The sequence below is a fragment of the Prinia subflava genome, chromosome 4 (assembly GCF_021018805.1).
Source record: "Prinia subflava isolate CZ2003 ecotype Zambia chromosome 4, Cam_Psub_1.2, whole genome shotgun sequence".
Classification (NCBI taxonomy): Eukaryota; Metazoa; Chordata; class Aves; order Passeriformes; family Cisticolidae; genus Prinia; species Prinia subflava.
The window spans coordinates 6,837,311-6,864,553 of record NC_086250.1 but is presented as its reverse complement, the minus strand read 5'-3'; the positions used below and the strand labels follow the sequence as shown (position 1 = coordinate 6,864,553).

Here is a 27,243-nt window from a genome sequence, read left to right as displayed (position 1 = left end):
AGGAGTTCCTACACCTACTTCATCCATTTCAAACCAGCACACTGCAGCAGGTTCACCTTGGCTTGGTGCCAGGTGCCCCCTAAGGTGCTCTATCACTCCCTTTCCCAATGAGACACAGGAGAGAATAAGATGGAGAAAAACAGGGTGAGATAAGGCAACTTTATTACAGTGAAAGAAAAAGAAGCAAGATTCTGCATGCACATAAGCTAAAGAAAAAAAAAGTCAATCTTTACTTCTATTCTATTAGCAGTCTGCTTCAAGTCCAAAGTCACCCCCATTTCTCATTAGCAGTGAAGTTGTCTGCTCCCTTAGCCTCCCTCAGGTAAGCCCATGGGAACCTGAATATACAGCAGCTACCAGTAAAGTGCCTCCTCTTGCCCCACTCAGTGACAACCTCAAGAGCAAGAAGGAAAATCACACTGGTGGCACACGTTTTTATTTCATTAGAGAGGAGTTTAGTGTCAGCATATGTGATGGAACAATCGGTCTTGTGGTGTTACCCACTGGAAATTCTTCAGGAAGGAATCTTGCTAGCAGTCTTTAATTAACTAAATCTTAATACATACAATCAAGCCATCGTCTTGGCTTTAGCAAATCTAGCTCATTCTGCATTTCACAAACAGAAGAGGATTAATTCAGTATCTTCTTGGTGCTCTGACTTTCAGCATAGAGATCACTTGGCATACTTTGATCTTGCTCCCACTGCTAAAATATGTAAATATAGGCCATGTTCCATTCAAGGAACTTAAACCCAATTGTTTTACCAGTGTCTTTATGAGATCTTTGGTCAATGTCCCTTTGAAATCCTTCCAGCAAACCACTTCTGCCATAACAACCTGATCATATCTGATTGACTGCAATTATGAGGCAAACTTGGAGACTCACAGTTTTAAACATTTAAATACTCATGAATGAGGCAATTCTTTGTCACTTCTTGATCAAAATACTGAGCTTTTTTGGTTAAAGAATAGAAGGCTTTCAAAGAGCACAGTTAATGTGAATTAGCACACTAAAGATACCAAAAGACTGTAAAAGGAATATTAAGTCTGTTCTCTCTCACAACACAGGCAGAAGATTCTGAATATTTATGAAGTTCTTAAACAATGCAAGAATTGAAGTTATCCTTCTAAAATCTCCTTAAAGACTGCAAGTTCTCCTCTCATCACCTGTTTTACCGCTGCTTACATAAAAAGCTAAATAGGTTTCTTCCAATCATTGGCTAAGGATAGCAGGTAGATTAAATTAGTTGATAAAAGCATGCAGAAGTGATCACCACTTATTTTTATATTATTGCAAACCTCTTACAGCACCGAGGCTCTTTGAAGAACCCCATTTCAAGCAGAAAAGATAACTGAATGGAGTTCTGCAAATAAGAGCTAAACAGGCAGAACCTCTGCTTAAATGAACTTGTGCAGTCTCATGCCCTGCCTCTTTAAAATGAGACCAGTTCTTTGGTTCCTTTAGGCATAAGCATGACTAAACTTGGCTCAAGCATTGCCATGCTGAAGAGCAAGAAGCAGAATCCTGCAGGGCTACAATTTAGAACAAACAGCATCACCCAATGGCAGAAATTCAAATCTGCAGATGACGGCCACTACACTTCCTGGCTCCTCTGAAAGACACGAAGGAAAACAGGAGAAATAGAAAAAAAAAACCTAATAAAATCAAATGCTTGGTCTCTGTCTGAAGACAAGGTGCTCTGATATGGCCTCATATCCTTCAACAGGAGTTTTAGAGAACAATTAATTAACACTAGAGCTGTGTCAGAGGAGGCTTAGGTTGGATATTAGGAAAATATTCTTCTCCCAGAGGGTGGATGTACACTGAACAGGCTCCCCAGGACAGCAGTCACAGCCCCAAGGCTGCCAGAGCTCCAGGGGTGTTTGGAAAACACTCTCAGGCACAGGGTGGCATTGAGGGGTGTCCTGTGCAGGGCCATGAGTTGGACTGGATGATCCTGGTGGGTCCCCTCTACCTCAGGAGATTCTGTTCTATGATTCTAACATTCAGGGCTGGTCAGAGAATTCAGCCTGGTTCAGAGGCACACAGGCAGAGAGAACTGAAGGCTGACAGCTGCTTTTTGACAAGGCAGAGCTGGGCTGAAGCCTGCATGGCATCACATCTCTACCAAACCTGAAAATGGGTGTCACAGGGGTGGGAGTCAATAACTGAACCCCACTGTGGTGAAACTGAAACTGGTGGAACATTGTGAGCTTCTGTCTAGCTCAGTGTTTCTCTGATTTTGATAGGAAAGTTAGTATCAGGTCAGTGGCATATGTTTAACATCCAGCTTGCTGATCACTGGCAAGGGCTCTTCCACCACCCCCTTACACACAAAATCTCCCTGCTGCTCTCCTCACCCTGAATGCAGCACAGTGTGCCACTAAAACCAAGTTACTGCAGTAAATTCACCACAAAATGTAGTCTTCCACATGTCATGCTTCATTATTTCCTCCATGAAGCTATTTTATTCCAAAATGTGAACTGAGCTACATTATAAGCAGTGATGGCCAAATCTCAACATTAAAAAAAAAAATCTTTTTTTCCTGCTGATTATAAACTTAAGGATTGTCATAAAAATATAAGCTGAGAAACTTTAATATCTCACAGCAATCAAAACTTAGTCACCTCTCAGGAAACAGACTAAAAGATGAATGATTCCTGTGCCTCTCAGGGTAATTAAAATAGCAAGCACAACCTAACTACATCAGAAGGTGTTACTTTAGTAAGTTTTTCTAACATTGTGTACTCCAAACAAATTCAGTTCTTCACCACCTAGTAAACTAGTAAGAAATGTTTTTAGTTGATATGGTGCTCTATGATACAGGTAACAACAAAAAATCTCTCAATATCTCTAAATATTTCTCAAGAGACTGGAATTTTAATAACCTATGCCTTAGAGAATAATTTGAAGCCAAACTGAAGAAAGGAAAGAGCAACAGCACAAAACCCTTTGGTGAATACCAAGCTTAATTTATGTTTGAAGTAGTTACCACAGGTATGGTAACTACCACGCAGTCCACTGGACCAGGAAAGGAGTTGCAAAAATCCCTTGAGAACCCTTCCATATAAAGGTCAATTACCTTATTTTTAGATTTTTGTCTGGGAAAATGAGCATTTTACACCTTCAACAGGCACATCAAATAGAAATGCTACAAATGCAGTTTCAATACTTAGGTAAGTGCTGAAAGAGGTGTGGAAACAGATTATTTGACACTGAACCAAGCTTTCCTTTAAAAAAGGCTGGAGTCCTATACTGTGTCACTATGATAAGGTTCAACACCAAAGAGGGTTCAAAAACACCCACCAACATCCAGAGCCAAAAGGACACCAGGAAGGCTATAAGTAAGCTGGTACTTACTGTTTAGAAATGTATACAGAGCCAGCTTGTTTTTCTTTTTAAATTTCCATGCTTTGTATGATCAAGGTTTCAAGTGAAATTGTCCAAACTGGACAAGTCACAATGGATCAACTGTATCAGCTATCAACAATTGGAGGGGCAGAAGAGGGAACAGGAGCAGGGCAAGAGGGAATTTTAACTTGTTGCTGCTGAAGGGGCAGCACAACAGAATAAAGTTCTGTATTTTTCTCTAAGGACAAATGAGTCACGTTGTTACAAAAATAATCCGTGGCTTTACAAACAATACTGTACCCTGTGCATTCATCTCTGACCTCAAGGCAAAAACCTCACACCAACCCTTTATTACTCATATTGCCCTGCCCCTTAAAAGAAAGCCTGATTCTCTATTGTTTACCAGTCTCTACGCTCTGATGGAAATCTTAGCACTTCGTTAAGGATTCATGATTGCAACAGAGCTGAAGACTAACATAATAACAACATGGGACCAGGACTGAAGACAGTTCCCTTGTATGTGCCAACAGATACTCTGATGACATTCTTGAGCCACAGACACTTTGCTTCTTGGTGTGTTTCTGTATTAGTTAGGCAGAGCCCCCATTTCCACAGCAAAACCCCAGCCTTTACAAGGACTTCTGTCCGAAGGTCCATTTTCAGCTTTCCTGCTGACTTTTTCACAGTTTTATAACCAAACTTTACCAATTACAGAGCTCAGTCCTGCAACACCCTGAAGGTTTGTCCTTACCTAGCAAAGCATTAAAACACACAGAGCTGCGTGGGAGCAGCCCCACCCAGCCAGGGGAACCATGAAGAATTTTTGGTAGGTGTGCAGGAGTTTCACTTCAGAGCCTCCAGGTCCAAGAGACTCCCTCTCCTGTTCAGCTGTAAACCAAGAATCTTTCTTCCATTTTAAGCTTCTGTTTAATGTTAGGGAAATATAATAATCACCATGATGCAAGTTTCTACTTGACAAATCCAAGAGGTTTAGTTCTCCCTCAACCATCTCTCAATAGCATATGCAGTTAAATGTGGGATGATCTTCACCGCAAGTAATTTCAAATCCTCCTATGCCAGAATGTAATAATTTCTTAAAAGTTACATTAATCCTGAAGAAGAAGAGCAGATAAGCTCATGGAGTTTTTCTACAAACCTCGTGTGAGAAAGAACCACTTGCTAAATTACTTAGTGTAGTAAAAGGTCAAGGACGAATGGCTTCAAACTGAAAGAGGGTAAGTTTAGATTAGGTATTGTGAAGAAATTCTTCCCTGTGAGATTGACTGGGCCCTGGCACAGGCTGCCCAGAGAAGCTGTGGCTGTCCCATCCCTGGAAGTCTCCAAGGACAGGTTGGACAAGGCACAGAGGAACCTGGGATAGTGGAAGGTGTCCCTGCCCCTGGCAGGGGGTGAAACAAGATGGTCTTTGAGGTGCCTTGCAACCTAAACTATTACGTGATTCTGCAAAAAATAAAGAATGTGTCTTTGACATGAGTTTTTCTATTTTATAATCACTACAGCAAGAAGGTGAAGGATTTGGGTGGTCACAGTTTGATCTATGGATGTTGACACCTTTTGCAAACTAAGGGGATTTGTTGCACACCTTGCCCCATGAAAAAAAAGGAATTGAAAACTGGTTCCAAACAAGTCAAATTTTGTTCACATTTTCAGGTAGAATAGTCTTCAAATTAGGAAGCTAGACTCATATAATTGGCTCAATTTGGCTTAGAGATATATAGATATATAAATCTAAGTTAATTTAAACACACTAAATAGTATCCAGATGTTTTACTTGCTATTTTTATTAATTTTATTTATATTAATTTTAACAGTAGAAGCTTCTTTCTTTTCCCTTTTCTCCCAGAAGATTTCCTTTTTTTTTCATCATTTTTGCATTGATAAAAAACAGCATTATAGCATTAGAGAAAGCACTGTTGCCACCTCAAATAAATACAGGCACATGAAAAAAATTATCCCTCATAACTTGTTCATCTCATTAGACGGCTCTACCTAGGTAATAAGGTGACAGTACCAAAGGCAACTATAATTTTTTCCCCCCATATGAACAAAAGAACAGCTTTACCAAAGAAGCAGATTCCAAGATTAGGATGCTATGATTGAGTTCACTGGCATCCATAGTACCCAAAATGTCCTTGGCAGCTTTAGGGACAGGAAATAAGGTAGTGCAGAGCAGTGCTAGGTGTCACAATAAGGCAGGGATCAGTCATCTCCCCTTCCATGTAGATGATTCTTGTAAAGAAACACAGAAATAATGTGCAGATCAACTGCTATGAACTATTTGGTATTAGTTTCATTTCTACAATAAAGCACTATATCCTCTGTAATTCATTCATTAGGTTTCTTTTGTAAGTTTTACTCTTTATTAATCAGTTCTATACTAAAGCAGAAGAATGAGCTGAATGAATCCATCACATCACAGCTCTGAGTGGAAAATAAAATTTAAAGCCTTCCCCCAAGAAACCAGCACCAAATCTGTCTGGATGATAAAAGTGAGATGTTTAGAAGGCAAGTCTAACAGGTAATGTGAGTATGGAAGCATTTTCACTTTTTCCATCTGACAGCTTCATTCATCACATACCAGCCAAAGCCTCCACCCCTTGCTCAGCCTGAGAACCCTCCTCCCTTCTTCCAGTGTATTTGATAAAACCATAAAATGCTTCATTGTGAAGGAGACATAACACAACACAAGCCAGAGGACAGCCCCCCAAGTATGACATTAACTCTTGACAGCTCTTCCTCCTACACAGAAGGAAAAAAAGAGTGGTACTGCACATCTCTTGCAGGCTCCTGGCAGGTCCAGCACAGAACGAGCTCACCCCTTGGGATCCCAAGTACAGAAATTTTATTTGTTGTTTTCTCCTCTTCACGAGCTAGTGCAACTCAGGACATGAAGGGACCCAACATGGGTCAGTCCAGAGGAAATGTTTTATCTCAGGAATACCAACCCACCCAGCCTTGCACTACACACAAGTGGGCAGCAGGCCTGGCAAGGCCCGTGCCAGTAACTGCTTACAGGTCTGCCCACTCCCTTGAGCCTTAAGGACCTACCACAGCACTGGAACTAAACAGTGAGGAACAAAGGATTGAAGAATGCATCCCTAAAGCTAACAGAGTACAAGCTAAAGAATGCATCCTAAAAGCAAGGACTGATTTCAAACAGAAAGTGAAACAATAAAGTGTTAGTAGGGTATCTCTCTGTTCCAAAGCATTACAAGATTTTTCCCCAACAAACCCCACAATCCACCCCTTTGACTTTGCTTTTGATTGAATACAGACAGCAAACTGTGTAAACCAAATAACAGATACAAAATCAGACCTGTACTGTGAGATATGAGTCTGAAGAGAGGTGGGAACTCAGTTCTAGGTCTGAGCCCTGCACCACTTTGAACAATCAACTCTTATCTCAAAACTCCTCTTATCTGTGCAATGATAGCAGCTGCTTGTCCCGTCCTCACAAGCCTGTGTTTATGTATGAAAACTGCCTTACAAATGGCAAGTGCTTATATTTGAACTGATTTAAATATATGAAATAAACTGAGGGAGCAGACAGGATATGATATAATGGGCATTTCTGAAGTGTCAATGGCATTTAAATAAAGTATCATGGTATCACACATCAGAATCTAAATAATTTTTAAGACAGCATAAGGCAGTAATATTTTCAGGCAGTTTATAGCAATTTAATACCCAACTTCCATTGAAAACATTAAACCTGCATGCTTAATTGCTCCAGGGGCCTTTGAAAATCCCAGCAAAAAGGACAATAAACTCTACATCAGCCCTTTCAAAATGAAAGCAATCCCCTCCCTTCCACTAACATAAAGTACTCCACAAAAATGTATTTCACTTCCACACATATTACAGCATAATGGGTCAGAGACACAGGTAAGAGTGATTAATAGTATTAATAGTATTTTTCAGACAAATTAGAAGATTTGATTACATACTCTTAATATGAATGGGGAAGTGGAAGATCATACCCATATTACCCATCCAGAGGATCATAATACTAGAATTTGTCAGACAAAGACACTTTTGAAGTGTTTTTCTTGCTGGAACTTAGATAGTCTAACAAATCCTGGAGGAAAGACACAACTTTTATTATACACACACAAAAAAAGTTTAATATTTAAAGCTTGCTGCTGTTTCCTCTTTTCCCCACTGTGGAAATAAAACTGATTTTCTATATGGGAATTATAAGATAAAGGGTTTCAAATGATTTGATGAAGGCAGACCTGCATTTTTAAAGCAACATGAAAAAGGGAGAAAAAGCATTAGACTAACCCAAAGATTGGAAATTAAGTTTATGCAACAATTCACATCCCTTTCCCTTCAAAGTGAAGCTGAAATTTAGTTTGAAACTTTTCAAAGACATTGCAAAAATGAAAACCACAAAAGAATGAGGCACTGGCTTGCACTCTACAGGGCTGAAACAAAAGGTAGGTAAGCAAACATTACAATGTTATTAAAAAATCAGCAAATTGTGATAGTAATTCACAGACACTAAAAAAAAGCCTCTTTTACATAATCAATTCTACAGTTTACAAATCAATTTTTAGACCAACAAAATATTTTAGTTACCTTATAGTCAGCTATCTGTTTACACATCAGAGTTCTGCCAGATAAATGTGTAAGCTCACCTTGTCTTGGTTTTCCTTATTCTTGTAACACAGATTTCCAATCAAACGAATCAGATGAGATTTGAAACCCACGGCTGGATGTGAAATTTCCTCCTGCCCTGTCACAGCATGTGTGGCAGTGAAAATATTGACAGCCTGTTTCCCAGCAAGGTGAGTTAATCTCAGGGTATCTAGAGAAAACATTTTAATACATTACTGTGAGAAAATTAGACTCACTTGGCACAGAGCTTTATTATTAATTGTTGAGTTCAATGCTGAGGAGCAAAATTTCTGATATTCAACATAATGTCAAAGAACTTTGGAGGTTTACCTCATTGTGTGATTTGGGCTAATATAACCAACCATAAAAGACCAGCCCAATGTCAGAAGGCATTGTTGTGTACTTTTTACACCCTTACACAGTTCACCCATGAAGGCTGAAGGCTGCTGCTATCAATCTCCTCCTAAAGAGTCAGAATTTGTAGGCTGTTGAGAATTCTGGCACCATAAATATATTGCTAAAACCAAGATTTTTTAGAAAACCTTCTGTGGTTTGAATTTGTCACATCAATACACACTAACCACAGAATCACTGTATCCTCTCGTCTTCGGCCTGTTCCTGGCGCTGCAGCATGACGAGAAATTTCAGGTGCACAATTACAGAACAATCTGGGTTAGAAAGGATTTTAAAGATCAACTTACCTCATCTGCCATGCCCAGGGACACCTTCCACTGTGCCAGGCTGCTCCAAGCCCCATCCAACCTGGCCTTGGGCACTTGCAGGGATGGGGCAGCCACAGCTTCTGTGGGCAGCCTGTGCCAGGGCCTCCCCACCCTCACAATCCAACCCGACTCTCCAGCAGTTCAAAGCCATTCCCCTTGTTCTGCCACAACAGGCCCTTGTCTACAGCATCCCTCCACCTCTCCTGTGGGCTCCCCTCAGGCCCTGGAAGGCCAAAATTGGGTCTCCTTGCAGCTTCTCTTCTCCAGGCTCAACAATCCCAACAATCCCAGCCTCTCCTCACAGCAGAGCTGCTCCATCCCTCCCATCGATTTTAAGTTTCCTTAACACACACACATGCACAAAACAAATCCTGTTGTTAGTAACCTTACTGTAAGCCATAAATCTAAGAACCCATCATCAACAATAGAGGTTTGGCTGCTTTTTTAAGTTTTTCTTTTGTTGTTGCTGGAGGTATTTTCTTTATTTGGCTTTTTGCTTGTTTGGGCTTTTTTTACAATAAGGACTCTCCAAACATCTCAAAAGAGTCACCGCTAACGGCTGTTTCAGCCTTTTTATTTTTTAATTTTTCCTATTTGTCTTAAAAATACACAAACTTTTACAATTTTCTCACAAAATGGTAGCATACCTCAGTCTCAAAGTGCTGAGATGTAAAAAAGCACAGATCATGGTATGTATCACCCCCCTTCCTCCCTTGAGCATCTCTGGAAAATCCTGGCATAATTTTGTTTGTGTCCAGTCCTTCCCTTGCTGGTTCTTAGCTTCTTTAAAACAGACCTTTCAAAGCCACTGGATTTGGTTAGTAAAATACAAACTGCAATCGAATTTCAGAAATTTGGGAAACAGAAGGGAACAGGCATGGAGGAAAAGTCCTTCCTCTACTTCTTGAAGAAACTCTTCCATGTCATTCAGCCAATAGAGGAACATAGGAAGCAGCTGTCCCTTGCACCACTTTCCTTAAGAAAAGAGCATTGCTGATACTTGAATCAAGGCTCTGTTGGGCAACACAGGCCAACAGAAAAAGTGAAGAAGCAGAAAATTTCCAGGAACAAATCAAATACTTGAAAATGCTGATTAACTCCACCTCCTACTTATTTATCTCATGCAAAGGTCAGAATTATAATTACCACCAGTTGTGAAAAACATTTCTTCATTCCCAGAGCACCAACAGTTCAGCCTTGTGGCTGTTCACTCACCTACAGCTGTTTCAAGCAAACCAGGGAATGCCTGCAGATGTTCCAGCTGGCCCTTGCTCGAGGTCATTTCACAAAGAACATCCAGAAGACGAATTGTCACCAGTGCTTCCTGGAATGAAAACTGAATTTCTGAAAATGGCTCATGAAGCCTATCATAAAAACATAAACCCAGAAATGTAAACAGGGGACAGGAACTCTCAGCTCCTCAGGTTCTCTGCAAGTCCTCCGAACTGCCAAGAATAAATTTATATAAAATTAGGGCAACTTTCTAAAATAACAATAACGTATTAGATTGCAACAATTTCTTCTCTACAGTTAGTGTTATATCTGCCTGAAAAATCATGGGGAAACCAAAACAGAGCCATAAGGGATAAAATTTTAACAAAAACAGAGTAGCTTCCAAAAGCAGAAATACAGAAAATTACTAGCTGAGAAATTATTTCTGTATAAATGTTTTCTTTGAGTTTATTCAGTCGGAGCGTTCCACTTTAAAGACACAAACACCGCCTGCAAGACACCAATTTGTTATCCACAGGAATTCTGTAAAGTTCTGTGGTCAAACAAACTTTGGCTGTGAGAATTTACATTACTCTTGGGCAAATAGGATTGTGATCAGAGATGCAGCGTTTTGGTTAGGTACGAGACACAATTTCATTTGCATATTATTTGTTCAGCCAGAGAACTATTTTCTTCTCACCAAATATGTCGGTCCTCCTTATAATGACAATCCAGCACTTACAGAAAATACCTTACGGGCAAATGACAGAATTTGGAACACCACATATTGCTCAAGAGCCAGGCTGTGACTGCAAGATGAGGCCACTCCAGGTGTGTTATATAAACTGCAAGGAGCCATGAAAAGGCTCAGACATTGGTCACAGTAACTATTCCTGCCTTTTCTGGTGCAGGAAAAAAAAAGGTTTACTTACCAACAGTATAATATTTTGGATTCATATAATCAACATAATGTTATTTAAATCATCATCAATAGTGTTCAGTAATTGAGTAGTACAATTATATTCATTTGTTGTTCCTTGAAAACACCAAATAGGGTCCAGGCACCAAAGCTGTATTTTTATTTTTTGACCCATACAGGTGTAGGAAAGTGCAAGTCTTGGCCTAGATTATTCAATAAACTGCTTTCATCGGCACAAAGGCAGACTCTAAACACATTGGCCATAATCCTGTAACAAAGTAATAACACCACAACTGTATTTCAGAGACAGTAATCAGCTTTTTACAATCTTTAAGAGGAACAGATTATTTAAAAACCATAGAAGAACTCCCAAATTTTATGTATATTTGAAACTTGCTAAGTTCAAAAAGTTGTTCCTTCCCTGCTGCTGACTTTCCAAATTGGGGTTTTCTGGCCCTCCACCTGTACAAAAGAAAGGCAGTCAAGGAAAATACTTCCTTTTGAAGTTCAAAACCCATAACAGTTTGAACTCTGACAGACATCTTGATATGGATATAATCTGGAAAGTAAATAAGGAAATAATTGAAGACTTTTTCAATTATCATATTTAGAATGAGACACAGAAAAAATGTTCCTTATACAGAGATGAACTAAGTCCAGGGACGGGTTTTATTTTGCAAGTATGGCTGAAAGTTAGTGCAAGCAAACTGATGTTCAAACCAGGCTTCAAATGGAAAAGCTATTTTAAACATTGGTTTAAGCACTGCAAAAGCATATGATTAGCTTCTCATGGGTTCAAGATGCAAGCTACAAGACCTGATGTTCCTTAAGAAAACAAAGCAGTGTCTACATATAACAAATTAAACAGCAGATGGGACACCCAGACAACATTCTGGGAGTCAGGCCAGTCCAAGGACTGCTCCCGAAAGTTTTCAAATGTGGCCTCAGAGTTCTAGAGTGTAAGGCAGCTTACTACTACAGACACAGCCTGAGCAAGGCACTTGGCTTGTGGGCCACAGAAAAGGCCAGGCAAAGCCGGGCTGAGTATCACAGATGTTGCCTAAAGCATTTTTAATGACAGACTCTACATGCACAACTATTTTCTTCAGTTAAATACAACTGCTACACAAAACCTAAAAATACTTCTACAAATGAGGAGAAATTGGTGCAATTCTTTACAATTTCTTGCGAGAAAAGAAACAGTTTTATGAAGTTAGACTGGCATTTCTCTTTTCCCACAGCAAGCATATGTTGTGAACAAATGTATAAACAGATATCCCTCCATTTGTATACATTTGTATACACATATTGCTCTCCATTTATTCACCTATTAGGACTTATATTTTCTGTTCATTCAATGAGCCCCATTTTCCTGCCAAACAGTGACATTCAACTTATCATACACATTGTTTATGTGAGAGAAGAGTAAGAAGTCAGTGTCAAGCAGGGCAAGTTATGCAGTAATATTCACAATACTGCTGTCCCAGCACCTTCTGGTTGGACAGAGACCTCCTTCTGGTGGGTGCAAACAAACAGGTTTTTTCCATGAACACAAACCACAGAAAGTGGTTTGGAAAGTAACCACAAAGGATAAAAAAACAAGAGGAAGGCAGGCGAAAAAAAGTAAAGATGGAATTGTCTCAATGTATGTCATCTCCCTGCCAAGTTAGTACCTTCTCCAGAAGTAGTCAATTAAGTTATCTGACATAACTTAGACTAAACAGTTGGGGCAGTGGGGGAGGCTGTGTTTTTTGGACAGATAAGAAGAGATTGTGTGCTTGTTGGTTTGTGTTTTGGTTTTTTAACACATCCAACTACCACGTCCCCATAAAGTGATTTACGGTTATTTTTTCACAACGTGTCTCAACCTACTTTTAAAATTCTTGTGCCTATTTAAACAAAAAAAAATCCAAGCAAGTACAACCCTTTTTAACATTATAATATAAAAGCACTTAAGATAAATGTTTTTTACTTTGATAATAAATCATTTATGATGCTTTTTCTTGAGAGTTTCCAGAAGTGAAACTATTGCGCATTAGTTTTGTATTAACAATAAAATAATTCTGACAAGTGTATTACTGCTTCCCAGCTATGAACAGAATAAATATTTTATTTTGGTTCATATTTGAATCACAAAATATTCTGAGCTGAAAGACAGCCAAAAGGAAAATCAAGTTCAACTCTCAGGTGAATGACTCATATAGGGATCAAAACCACAGCCTTGGTGCTACCAGCACCATCTCTGACCAACTGAGCTCATTCCACGTCATGGTCTGAGTTGGAAGGGACCTTAAAGCTCATCCCATCCCACCCCTGCCATGGGCAGAGACACCTTCCACTGTCCCAGGCTGCTCCAAGCTCTGTCCACTCTGGCCTTGGGCACTTCCAGGGATGGGGCAGCCACAGCTTCTCTAGGCACCCTGTGCCAGGGCCTCACCACCCTCACAGGGAAGGATTTTTTCCTAATATCTAATCTATCTTTACTCTCTGTCAGTGAAGCCATTCCCCCTTGTCCTGTCACTATACACCCTTCTATATTTCAATGAATTGCAATTCACAACTCAAATAAATTATAGAAGTGATCCTTAGTCAGATAATAAGATATCCAAATATGTGACAACTTGAACATTTTTTAGATTTTGAAATCGCTAATGAGGTAGACTTATTTCAAAGTACCATATCCTCTGCCATCCTCAAATTAAAAGCCAAAGTTGGCTGCTGTCCTACAGACCCTACTGTGTGCTCTGCCACCGCATTCCCAACATAAACAGGAAAAGATACTGTCATGTATGGCCCTTGGACAACAGTGACAATGAGGATTTATCACATCAGATTCTGGTACATAACAATGGTTATCAGTCATACCTCATCCTCTGCGTCTGCTGCAGCAGTCAACTTGAGCACAGCTCCACACTTCTCCTGGAAACAGGCTGCAAGGAACTCAGCATGTCTCACAAACACGGTGATTTCTTCACTGGTAAGTGAGTCCTTGTCACTTACTTTCACCATCATCAGCTCTAACAAAGTAACTCTGAAAGCAGAAAACAATTTGTTAGTCAGATTCACTGAGCCACACAGAATTATCAGTAGAATAAGCAGTAGCTAAAAATGATAAAAACAATTATCACGCTAGTAACAGAGAGGAGTCTTAAAAATTAGCAAGCCTCATGAATACTGGTGATCAGTTTCTGTCTCCTGGAGTTTTTTTCTGTACAGAATTAATTTAATTAATCATTCAATTAATACAATCTGGCCAGACTGTCAATATTTTTCTCAAGTCTATTTCAATTTATAAGTTCTTATGTTCTAACAAAACTTTACTGAGATTGCATGTTGCCCAAATCTAAAATTTCCAGCAAAACAGCTCTTAAAAGCATAGACTACTTGACAGCTTCTGTTTGAAATATACAGGTTTTCACAGCCCTTGCCTTGCCCACAGTCCCTCACTAACTTTCTCCCACAACCCTGAAACAATTCTGAGCTTAAACAGGGAAAACAAAAATTGATATACACACTCTGTTCTTCAGTCATTTTATAATTGTTACTAGATGGACTAAGCAAGTCCAAGTTAATCACTCATGTACCCAGTCAGAGATATTCAATGTATTAAGCTGGCAAGTAACTAGATACATAATGAAGCTGCTCTGTGAAATCTACTTGGGTTGGGTTTTTTAACAGCTTTAATGTAATTTTATTTCCAATGTCAATTCATGTTGTCAGGGCAAACTGGAAGCACCTTGTGGAGTAGGACTTGGATATGGCAGATGCCCTCCTGTAGGTCCCTGCTCCAGTCCAACACACAGGGACTGCTGAGGTCTCACTGTCATTCTCTCAAAATGAAAGAACACTGCTTACTGAATGAATTCAAAAGCCAGCTCAGGCTTTTCTTTCAGTGAAATATTTGAAATTCAGATGGAAGGACTGACATTTAAACATATGGAATAGTTCAAATGCTTTTTCTTTTAAATTTACCAAGCAAGTTGTCAGAAGAGGAAGAAAAATGTCTTTTTCTGTGGAAAAAGCTCGGTCACTGCTTTATTAACCTCCAAAAACCCATGTCTACTAATCACAAAACAGCTACTTAGTTCTTGCTAAACTCAATTCTCAGTGTCATTAATACAGCTGCATTAAACTATTATCTGAAGGAGGACAAAAAGCTTTTTCAGCGTGGCAGCACAGAAGTGTTGCCGGCACATTTGGCAAAGGGCACACTCCGGACAGGAGGCTGGAGCAGCCTCTCCTGGGGCTCTGCTCCCACTCTGCTCTGCAGGTCACAGCTGGGTGCACTCTGCCCACCTCCAAATGACCACAGTCCAGCTCTGGACACCCCACACTGACCAAAGGCTTTCCCATTTGGCATCCCACACAAAACCCAAACCCACAGCTCTGTCAATTGCCCCCAACACAGGGCTTGATTGACATGTCAGTTTTCACCATGTTTAGAGTCTTTGGCATGGGTCTCCTCCATGGGCTGTGGGGGGATCTCTGCAGGGCACAGCTGCCTCACCATGGGCTGCCCCACGGGCTGCAGAGGAATCCCAGAGCCTGGAACACCTCCCTCCTCCCCCTCCTTCCTCACTGACCCTGGTGTCTGCACTGTTGTTCCTCTCACATATTCTCACCCCACTCTGGCCACAATTACAACCGTGCAAGGACTTATTTTCTCATTTTTTCTGAAATACCTTATCACAGAGGTGTCACCACCATTTCTAATTGTCCCAGCCTTGGCCAGTGGTGTGTCCACCTTTGGAGCTGCCAGGGACTGGCTGTGCCAGACATGGAGGGAGCTTCCAGCAGCTTCTCACAGAAACCACCCCTGTAACCCCCACCCTGCTACCAAAGCCTGGCCATGCAAACCCCAAACAAATACTGTCTTCTGCTTGACAGGATTCTAGCCAATGTTTCTTGCACCAATAATCCAAATAATAAATGTTTAAAGCTGACAAGCAATCCTTTTGTAAACAAGCTGAAGACTCACCACACTTCCACAAACGCCATTAAATAGATTAAATGGTTGCCAATAGGGAAATTTTTTTGCACTACTCTTCCCCTGGCAATATGAATGGATATATATATTTTTCAACAACTGCAGTCCTTCATTAGAACACCATCTGAATGTAATTTCTTCTGAAGTTTTCTGGTCTCCTTAGGCCTTTGAGTCAAACTGTTTTCCTGTGTTCTTCAGGCACAATCATTCAGGACACGTGCATCTACCCCTGAATTTCAAGTCAGTGGCAAGCCTTGCCATTTAGCCAATAGTTTCCTGAGAGCAATGTGCTTTGTTCTGGTGCAATTTACCTTACATTCCTTTTTTCTATTGTTTCTCTCAGTTTTCCTTCCACACTCACCCTAATTTACCAAGTTAGTTCTTCCAGACAATGCAATTTCCCCATTTCTTTTAAATGATCCCACAACTGTCAAGCCCTTCAAATCACAGCATTTCTTCCTACTTGTTTGCCTGGAGCTAAATACAAAAAATATGACAACTGCTAGCACCAGCTGGATTTTTGTAACACTCAGTTCAATATCTCAAATCTAATTTTGTGTATTATATTTACAATTATACTTGTGTTTGGAAATAACCATGCCATGTCATCTTACTTTTCTTTAGGCACCACTGAGGAAAATACTTTGTGAATCTCTTGCAGCTTTTTTTTCCCCCAGCCAAATTTAAACCAGTTCTTCCTGAGGCTGACTAAATTGGCATAGACTTAGAACAGACACTATAAGGTATTTGCAGTCATCAGTAAAACAAACTTCTGTCTCCTGTAGCCTGCAAATAAACCACAGAATTCAAGTGCAATTTAAATCTGGAAGCTCATTACTACACAATAAAACACTGCCTCACTAAGCCTAAAACTAGCAGTGTAAAATTTTATTGGTTTTCTTAGCATCAAACAATGTTTGCATCAAATGTGCTTTGTTTATAACCTCTTAGCAAGGGCCAGACACTTGGGACATTCTTACTCTGTGATTTAAGCTTCTCTTTCCTGAAACACTTCCCTGACAGCAATGGTTCCAAATTAGGCGTTTCCTCAAAACTTTCACTCCTTTCATCTTCAAATGATACTTGCAAGCATCATATTCAATGAAAACTGTAAATTTGTGAGCAACTGTAGGGTCAGTGCTACCTCTTCAGCTACTCTGTGTCTGTGAGCACTGCCAGGAACAAACCCTTCCCAAGCACTGGCAATGGCATTAGCAAGAACTGGTGCTGCCTACAGGACCTGAGTGCCCATTTCCTGGCAGGCAGCTCCATCAATGGCTGTGTCCTTCACTCAGGACCTCATCTGACAACACTAAAATCAAACTTAGAGATGCAAATACCTGTGCATCTTAAAAACACCTGAATATATCCAGCTGCACTTTTCCATTTCTGTTAATTAAAACAAATCAATTTTCTTAGTAGGGACAACGAAGATATGCTCATTTTTGAAGATTTTATAATGTAATTAAGACAAGCAAGGCATGAACTTACAGTGTCCATGCTCAAGGCTGACTTGGATGAATGCAAACCAGGCTTTTTCTAAATACTTCTGCCAAATACCTGAACACACGAGCAGGAAAATCTCAAATCACGAGATTTGGCCATATCCTTCTACAATAATCCCTTCCAGAGAACCAGCAGGCATTGTCACACCACCATGCACTTCTCCAGGCCAGAATAACACTAAAAACCTGATCACATTAACACAGGGTTTATTTCAGGCCATTTGCACGCTCAGACACGCAACACATCAAATTTGTTAGGAAATGAAAGTTGTCCAGAAGTCAGGAATTTTATTTTAATTGAAAATTCCAATTCCTGATCCACTGGTACAAGAACTGCTTTGAGGCAGGCACCATGGCCACTGTAACAAATGGACACCCAGCAAAACAATGCTTGCAGTGAAGACTCCTTGTCTTGTTTTGAAACAATTAATTCCCTGTGCTTTGGGGTTTATGGCTACTTTTTCCTCCAGTTCATGACAATCAAAATGTTTTTATCTGAATTAGATCTGTCTCTTCATGTATCTCAAAAGAATGCATTCTTAGTTATGCTAACACTACCTAGGAAGATGCCAAGGCAGGGTACACTTCTACAGCTCAGATGCAAAAAGATTATTTCTACAGCTCTTCCACATGTTAGTAAATTAGGCAGTGTCCAATTCATAACACACTGTATTGTGATTACATCTTTGAAAAAACTAAATGGAATTGACTGGCAGAACTCTTGGGATTGATAATAAATCTTGGTCATCCTGAATTATGGAGGAAAACACTATTTCCCTCCTTCCCATTCCCATCCCTAGACAATAATGTTATTTTATTTATGGTTCAAACCGATTGCATATTCTTTCTTTGTCTGATATCCTTTCAGTTTTCTTATCCTCTCCAATCAATCCCTCATCTGTGGTAACACTGGAAACAACACAAACCAGAAAAAAATGCAAAGGTACTGTTTTATTCAGTGCTTTGTCTTTCACCTGCAAAAACTAGAGAGGAACTTGCAGCTTCCCTGGTAGATGTAGAACAACATAGGTGCATTAAAGACATAAATGAGGCTACAAAATCCTCAAGCAGTTAGAGGAGCTGTAGAATCCTAGCAGTGTTTCCCAAATTTGACTGTCTTAACAAAATACATGTTTTAATATTTCCCCAATCCTCTATTACAGCAATGAGCATTTTTCCATTACAGCAGTGGCCACTTCCCATCAATTCAGCACACATTGACTCAAACACACTTGAAGGAAAGCTATCAATGCTTCTTCAAGGTGAAGGCTTGTGGAAGCTTTTCAAGAGTGGAAATATTAAAAATCAAGTAATCACAGGCATCTGCTCATCTGTGTTTTGTAGGTTCTGCAAACTAGTATGAGACACACTTGCATCTTTCTTAAAGGCTTCCTCTTAATTTCTTGACATAACAACAGAAGTATGAAGAGCTGAGGATATTTCTAATTGAGCTGTAAAACTCTGCAGGGTGTGGTGCTCTTATGAAATGAAGACCCAGGCATGAAATCCTGTCCTTTTTTTGTGTGTGAAGTATTTCTTTACCGAGTAATGGCGCCAACCTGGATTCTGCAACCCTACATAAATCACTGCCAGTTGTGGCTAAGCTGTAATGTCAACCAACCAATTTAAAACCATTACTGACATAGAAACATGTATTTAGAGATTTTGTGCCAACTATGAAACCACACAGTTTTTCAATCATGTGAACAGGATACTCTATATGGAATGCTAAATACTAAAAGCCACATTGGTTTTGGGGTTACCTTTCTTGATTGCTCAGTTTGGCATAGAGGGCTTTTACCAGCTCTGGACATTTCAGCAAATGTTCTGTAACAATCAGGAACCTAAAGAGAAAGAAAAAGAAAGTCTTACTGGTGCTGTAAAAGTAAAAGCAGGATCCACACTTGCTCCAAATGGTGCTGGTTAGTTTTACTTGAACCTGTGTTGTGCTTTTGGTCTTACTCACTAATGGATACAAATTGGCACAAAATTACACCTTGTCCTGCAGTTTTTTCCCTTACATAGCAATGACCAATTCTCATCAGTTCAGCACACTTTTATTCCCATGTTTGAAGGAAAATCTGGCTGGAGTCTTAGGCCAGTAATACCACAATTCAGACAATGAAACACTCATCCAATGGTTTATGCATCCAAGCAAAAAGTCAAAGTTAAAGCCTGAAAATTATTAATCTATTCATCACAACACTGTCTGTAAGCCCAAACAGTCAAAAAAGTGCCCAAATATTATATTGATTTTTCTTTAAAACAGGCAATCTGATAAAGCATCAAAGCAAATGGGAACTTCTTTGTCATGCATTTCAGCAAAGTACTATTAGCAACTTCAAAAAATCCTCCTTGTGTAATACAGACCTAAGCTGAGAACCAACTCTTAAGTCCTTGCTTTACAAGGCAGGTAGATATAGAATCACAGAATCTCATATTGTGGAAGGGAACCACAAAGATCATCGAGTTCAACTCCTGGCCCTGCACAGGACATCCCAAACTTTAACACAAGGATGTTGGAAGCCAAAGTGCAATGAAGTATATGCTGTAATAAATTATCAAGCTTTGTTCTTCCTTTCACCACCTTCCTTTTCTCACACCATATTCAGGGTTTCTGTCTGGAACACAAAACAACCAACAAATGACCCAAAGTTGACAAAGCAGCCAATGGTTCCCTCCTTCTCTTCAGCAAAATGTTGCAAGTGATCTGTGGTACCAGCTTTCCTCAAAAAGGAGTCTCTTTAAAAACCAATGTATGCAAAACTGGCAACAGCTCATTCCTTTTTCTTTGTACTTTCTCTGGAAAACATGGTCAGCCTTGGCCTTGTGCTACTGCCAGTGTTTACACCATTTGCTTTCCAAGCACCACCCACAGCAGTCCACTGCAGGTGGACAGTCATTTCATTTCAGCCCAGACTCATACTCCCAGCATTATGGGAAAAACACAAAGTAGGTAAAAGCATTTAGCTCTTCAAATCACATCCCCAGGAGCACTAGCAGTGATATTTATGTGCATAGGTACACACAAACTAGATGATGCATTTTTAAAGTAGCACGTCTAGGCTACAATAATTACAAGTTAAGTTTCAGAGCACCCTCTGAGCTGATGAAGCTACAAAGAACAGCTAAAATAATATTAAAACCAAGCTGTTTCAATACTGCCTCTACCTCCTCCCTAGTTTTCCCTTTGCTGACAGCCTTTATTTTGCATAGTCATAATCTATTATATAGCTAATAAGAAGATCACAACGAAGCCTTCCAGCTGCAACAAAGTATTTTTGGATAAGTACTCAATGCCAATTGTGCAAATAGGAGAATAAGAGGTCCAAAAGATTAATAGCTATTATATTTCTAATCGCAACTGTAGACTTAGCCATCATCTGGTTCAGTTACTGAAAACTTGACATTTTTAAGAGGGGGACGAAGAAAAACTATTTTCTACTGCACTTCTTTTTATTGATATTTGCACATTCATTCATGAAAAAAATATGCAGAGGTGTAAGGAATCATCAATTCAAAATTGGCATGCTGAGGAGCGTACCATTGATGGAAGAGTTTTTCAAAACAAATTTCAAAAAACATGAAGACTGGCCCAAAGTCAGCAGCACAAATGTGTCCAACTGAGCAGTGCAGACTCAGCTGTAACACCCAAGTTGAGCCATCAGAAGGGCAGTCAAGGGCAACTCTTCCACAATTCCTGAACTAAGAACTCACAGCCATCCACAGTTAAACCTTCAGAATCATCAACCAACTTCATTTCCCATGGATTTAAGCGGAACCACAAACTTTTGTGTGGAGCTGCAGAAGAAAACAGCACAGATCAGTGCTGTGGACAACACAGAACTTGGCCTAAGAATGTACAAATTTCAGCTGACAAGGCAGTAGAGTAGAAAGTTAATTTGAAGAGACAGCCTAAAGCCCGATTTTTCCATTTTGCCATTAGGGCTATTTAATTTAAAGCTTCCTTTTCGTGTTTAAGACTACATTGAAGAAACTTTCTTTACTACTTGTCTTGTAATTAAAAAGTGATCAATAATTATCACAGAAAAAGATCTGCTGCTACTAGGTTCATGTTCCTGATCACTACTGCAAAGTGGAAGGTCATAGTTCAGCTGTTACTTGGCTCTGTGCTCCTGGATTTCCTCCCACACATTTTTCACATTTTGTGGACTAGACCTCTACTGCTTGAGGAGCTTGGAGTATTTTAGACTAAAATTTCTGATTCTTACATTCTGGTTTCATGATGTGATGTGATGTCTCAGAAAACAAAAAGCTCTGGCTGCCCCATGCCTGGAAGTGTCCAAGGCCAGGCTGGACTGGGCTTGGAGCAATCTGGGATGGTGGAAGGTGTCCCTGGCCATGGCAGAGGGTGGGATGGGCTTTAAGGTCTATTCCAAAACCAATCTGTGATTCTATGAAGTATCTGCTTCTGTATTTAAGTGTCCCTTCTACCCTACCCACTTTCTCCACTATTGTATCATGAAGAACAGAGCATGAGCATCATCACCCAGAGAAAACACAAGAATTAGCAGTGGAGTAAAGCACTTCCAACTCCTCCACCATGCCCAGAAATTTTGGAGATAGCTAAGCAAGGAGGCAGCAAATTCAATATACTATCTTTAGTCCTCTCAGCTCCCCTGTTTTTCATTTGTGGCACGGGAAAAGAAGAGGAAAAGTAAGATCATCCATAATTCTGAAATATAAAAAGATGTTCAGTTTTGGGTTACTGACTGAACATGGCATTTCAAATACACACAAAAGGCTTTGGTAGGAGACTTTGGGGGCCAACAGTAGAACCACTGGAATAAACTGAAGACCACTGTAATTTAGTGAAGGAAATAGTGAAAATTAAAGCTGTTATGCAATCGTAACACAGTAACAAATGAACAGTGTTAAATATGCCAATTTTCTTGACTCTAAAAATTGTTTGGCTAAAATCCTAAAAAAATCAAGTACTCCCATAGTAGATAAATACAGGAGGAGATGTTCAAAGACTTTATAACAGCACAAGGGCTGTATTGTACCAAACTGAAGTTCAGAAGCAGCCAAGAAAAAAGTGGTACAAGCTGCATTTGCACTCAGTATATTCCAGATGGCCATTAAGCTTGCTCCAATCAAAGCTGGGTGTAAGCAATCAACTTTATCATCAAATGTCATGTTCCGTATTAAGCTGATTTTATCCCATTAGCAAATTTAGGGAACAGTTTCCTCAGTCTCAGAAAAAGAGGAAGACAACCTCACATATGTTTTCCAAGTACAAAGAACAAGGCATGGCAATTTTCTACTTGATCAGCAACCTTCTTTTTCAATCACAAAAGCAAAAGCATTTTTCATCACCCTACAATAACGCCACTCTATCCAAAATATTTAGTAAGAACTAACTAACTATCTTTTTTACTGCAACTTAACAAACAAATGTAATAAATCACCCACATTTTGAAGAAAAGTAAAGAAGAAAATTCACCTACTTTCAGCCAACTTTCAAACTCTTATCACCAGGCCTTTCTACATGCTAAAAAAGCAATATGCCTCATGAGAAATTATTTGGAATCAGAACATATTTTAGAAGCAGAAGTATATTTCATCCTTGCATAAGAATAGAAAAACTCTACCAAAACCATTTAAATTAACAATTACAAGTCTAAAGCTATTAAATAACAAACGGAACATGTGCTGTCATAAAATCACTGGAAAAGAGGTAATTCACCCCATTCCCACACCAGCACTTCTCGCTCAGAAGGAGAATCAAGGAACATGTTTTCATATTCCTAGTATCAAACATCACTCCTGTGCTGAACCAAGCACAACAGTGAACATCTTTCCATCTTCCAAAGGCACTCCCACAATGAAAGCATCCTCCCTACCCCCACCAAGTAAACCCTGAGGTCTAGAAGACAAAATTCAAATTAAGTGCAGTATTTCTCTGATTCAGAAAACACTCCCACTCAATTTGACAGCTACATCTGAAAGGCACTAAAGAGAGATTAAATCTGACTTGTACATAAAATCAAAATATTTTTTTTCTGAAGAGCTACCAAGAAGAAATGGAAGATGATTAGCAATGGCTAATAGCACTTCCTGCTCCCCCCTCTCCACAACATGCACAAGAAAGAGGTGACAAGATAATTAAATGTATGAGGTTGAGCTTTGAAAGACTGAGGAAATCTGTGCCAATTCACTGCTACTGCAAATAGAAAGTAGAAGTTACACAGATCTCTAAAATTAAGGAAACTTTTCCATGTGTCGGTACTATTTAAAACCACAACTGAACTGCAAAGTAACTCCAACTTTCCTGGAATTAAAAAAATAATTACTTTCTGGAGAGCTGAAGAAGGGGGTGGAAGCCATCCTGAACTGTCCGACAGAAGAAACTGAGGTGCCAGCCCAATGAAAAAAGAAGTTTCTCCACCACACACACCCCGAATAAGCAGAAGAGCAGGACTGAAGAGTTCTATCCTTGCCTTTAAATCTGTGCACATAGGCAAGACTCCTTGCCACAGGAGTACCAGTTCCTGTTCACATCTTTCCATAAACCAGGACAAAAAACCCAAAGGCAAAAAATTGGGGAGGGGTAGCCCCACATCCTAATCTTTACAGTAATCATTTAGCTGTGGTTTTGAAAAGAGAAAGTGGATGTTCAGTAAAACTTACTTCAATGCCAAACAGCTGACCACACTCCTAATATCATTTTTCTAAAAGACAAAAGGCACATTATGTCTCTTATTTTAAAATGGAGGATTTTAGCTCTTTGCTCTTCAGGAATCAAAAATACAACCTGTTTTTCCTGTCCATATTAGCTGAACTGCCCCATGCACACACTTGGAAAAACTGATCACACAAGCTATACTCTCATTTCTAAAGGAGCCACCAAGGTATTTCTAAAATAAACAGCTTTTAGAACACACATTGATCTTGGTTAGGATAAATTATAATGTAATTGTTGTACTACCTTTTCCTAATTATTTTAAAAAACACATATTTTTCCAGGTTCACATTCTAAAATAGATCTCATATGGCATTCTCTGTTCTTTTCTCTTCTGAATACTGTATCTTCTACACTGTGTGACACACTTTGCTCCTGATTAACACAAACCCAAGAGGGAGGGGATGTGGATGTATGTGCAAACACAGAGAAACAACTTTTGAAAGGCTACACTATTTTCCAGCGCCAAAGGCTCTCTGCATGTGTTTAGGAAAAGCTATTACTGCAGAAAATAAGACAGAGCTTATTTCCAAAGTTCCAGTTCCTAAGATAAGTTTCTTTGCAACTGAATGGGAGTCTCTAATAGAGGGCTCTTCAGGCCTCAGCAGTATTCACACAGAAACAGAGCAGAAAACACATTTCAGTTTTGAACAGTTAAACTCAGTTATATTCCAGCTTTGTCTCCTGAAGGATGGATATGTCCAATTTCCTGACAGCATCCTTTGGTAGGAAGTGGCTGTTGAAAGCAAGCAGCACCAGAACAAGAATCAGCTTATGGAGCAGGTTTGCTTATATGTTTAAGATATTTAAACATTAACTCATTTAAACTGTTGGAGCAAGTCCAGAGGAGCCCACAAAGTTGATAAAGGGGCTGAAGCACTTCCCTTAAGGAGACAGGATGACAGGGTTGGGGCTGTTCAGCCTGGACAAGAGAAGGTTATGTGGAACCCTCACAGCACTTTCCAGTATCTGAAAGGGTTACAGGGAAGCTGGAGAGCGACTTTTCATCAGGAACTGTAGGGATAAGACATGGGGGAATGGATGTAAACTGACAGAGAGTAGGTTTAGGTTAGATATAGGGAAGAAATTCCTCCTGTGAGGGTGGTGAGGCCCTGGCACAGGTTGCCAGGGAAGCTGTGGCTGCCCCATCCCTGGAGGTGTTCAAGGCCAGGCTGGACAGAGCTTGGAGCAACGCTGGATACTGCAAGATCTCCATGCCCCTGGCATTGATACCAAAATCAGCCAGATAGAAACTTTTTAACACAGTTTGAATATTGGAAAGCAGGAATTCTTTATGGCAGCACTGGGCACCCAGGGGGATCCTTCTTTCAACTGAGTGCCCCGAGGATCAGGTGAACAGAATTTTTATCACACACTGATTACATATTCATGAGCAACTTCCTTGACTTTGACACAGTCACACCCCTTATTGGAAGTCCTTTTATGGTTCTTTGGGAGTCTCCCCTCCAACATCCAGTGTCCTTTTTAGGTGGCTGCTCCTTAACCCTCATTTTCGAGTAAGTGCAATATCATTATTTTGCATAACTTCCACTTTGTCAGCCTTGCAGAGCACAAGTAAGAGTTTAGGAGAAAGATCTGCTGCTGTTTAGGAACAAATCGAAAAGAAGTAAGTAACACTAAAAGAAAAGGGAAATAAAAGATCACAAGAAGGTGGAAATAACTGAACTGAGAGGTTTAAGCATTTTAGAGGAAATGCTAATCCACAACTGTGATCCTGAGCAGAGCAAACTGGAAGAAATCAGTCCCTGAAAGGGAAAGTCCACATTCAAGAGCAAAATTTCAGGACTAAAGCTAGGACAGGAATGGTCCTGATGCACCAGGCCAGAGCAGCACACTTTCCACCACAGTTAGGTGCTAATTCCCGAGCTAAAAGCTCAGGCAGTAGCTCATTTGCAAAGAACACCATGTTTTCTAGAAGACAACTGCACAGCAAGGAACCATCAAGCAGATAGGATCAGTTAATTAGGGCATGCCAGAAATCACATCCAAGAAAGGAGGTAAACTTGTTTCTGCAGAGGTGGTGTCTTTGCAAAGCCTCGCTCTTTGAAGTACATTCTGTAACATCAGGCACCTTGCAACTTTCCAAAGCAGCAAGCCCTGGGCACTCTTCACAAGCCCAGCTACACAGGGGTACCAGCCAGTCACACCAATATTTTTAAGAACCTCAGCTGCAGACATACACCATCTGCTTCCTCAGATCACTGCTCCTGAGAGCCAGGTCAGCAGCACAAGCTCAGATGAGCTCCCAGCACTCAAGATTACAGGGCTGCCAGCCTAACACAAATTCAGGAGCTGTACTGAATAGGAATTTAGCAGCACTGTAAAAATGCATTGTCTAATATATGTTAATTATTATTTAAATAGACCATTCAGCATCTAACATTAAAAATGGCAAAGATAGCAATATGTAAATAATCCTGCAGCTGTTGAGAAGATTAAGCTTCTAAAAGAGAAAGAGAAGGATGCACCAGTTCTTAAATCATTAGAATATTTATTAAATGTGTGTATTACATTCTGCAGCTTCATAGATTTAAGAGATAGAAGCATTTCTGAGGCTGACAAGTAACCACAAGCTTAATGAAATGAGCCTTCAGACCATCTGATCCAGAGAAATATGATTACAGAAGAACTGAACACAAAATTTGATCAGGGCATTCCTTATTCCAGAACCCCATTTCATTAAAAAAAGAAAAAGAGACCATGATTTGAAAATTCCTATGTCCTCAACAAAAAAAGGAGTTTTATTTTAACAACAATCAAAAGAGTCATTGAAACTACCATGAAAATTATCTCTGTTATAAACTATTAGTTTCTTATTAGATCTTCATTTACTACTTTGGAGTATCACAAGTTTAGACATTTTAATACAGTGATTTACACCCAAAAAACACCTAATTAAGAGGTGAGGAAAAATAAAATTTAACAATACATACGACCACTCAGAATCCAAGTGTTCTCTGTAGACTCTCAGGACATGAAGAGCCACAGCCAAGTTCCCAGGGTCCAGCAGTTCTCTCACTCGCTCTGAATTCAGGCAGGTGAACAGGACCATGCAGCAATAGGTGACAATTTTCTCATCACTGTATGTCAGGCATGTCCTTCAAGAGAAAATAAGGAGTTCAGGGCAAGTTAAAACAGACCCTGGAAAAACAGGAAAGTGGCACTGAGCTCACTGAGT

General features: G+C 39.8%; 1 protein-coding gene across 1 annotated transcript in view; it reads right to left on the bottom strand.

Moving 5' to 3' along the window:
* The window catches only part of ATXN10 (ataxin 10), an 84,413-nt gene that overhangs the window by 32,392 nt on the left and 24,778 nt on the right, over window positions 1-27,243 (bottom strand). The window contains exons 5-9 of the mRNA XM_063395295.1: window positions 26,999-27,163; window positions 19,102-19,182; window positions 13,712-13,877; window positions 9,931-10,039; window positions 8,014-8,183 (exon numbers count right to left, since the gene is read on the bottom strand). Of these exons, the coding sequence (XP_063251365.1) occupies window positions 8,014-8,183; window positions 9,931-10,039; window positions 13,712-13,877; window positions 19,102-19,182; window positions 26,999-27,163 (691 nt within the window). The remainder of the gene's footprint in view (window positions 1-8,013; window positions 8,184-9,930; window positions 10,040-13,711; window positions 13,878-19,101; window positions 19,183-26,998; window positions 27,164-27,243) is intronic.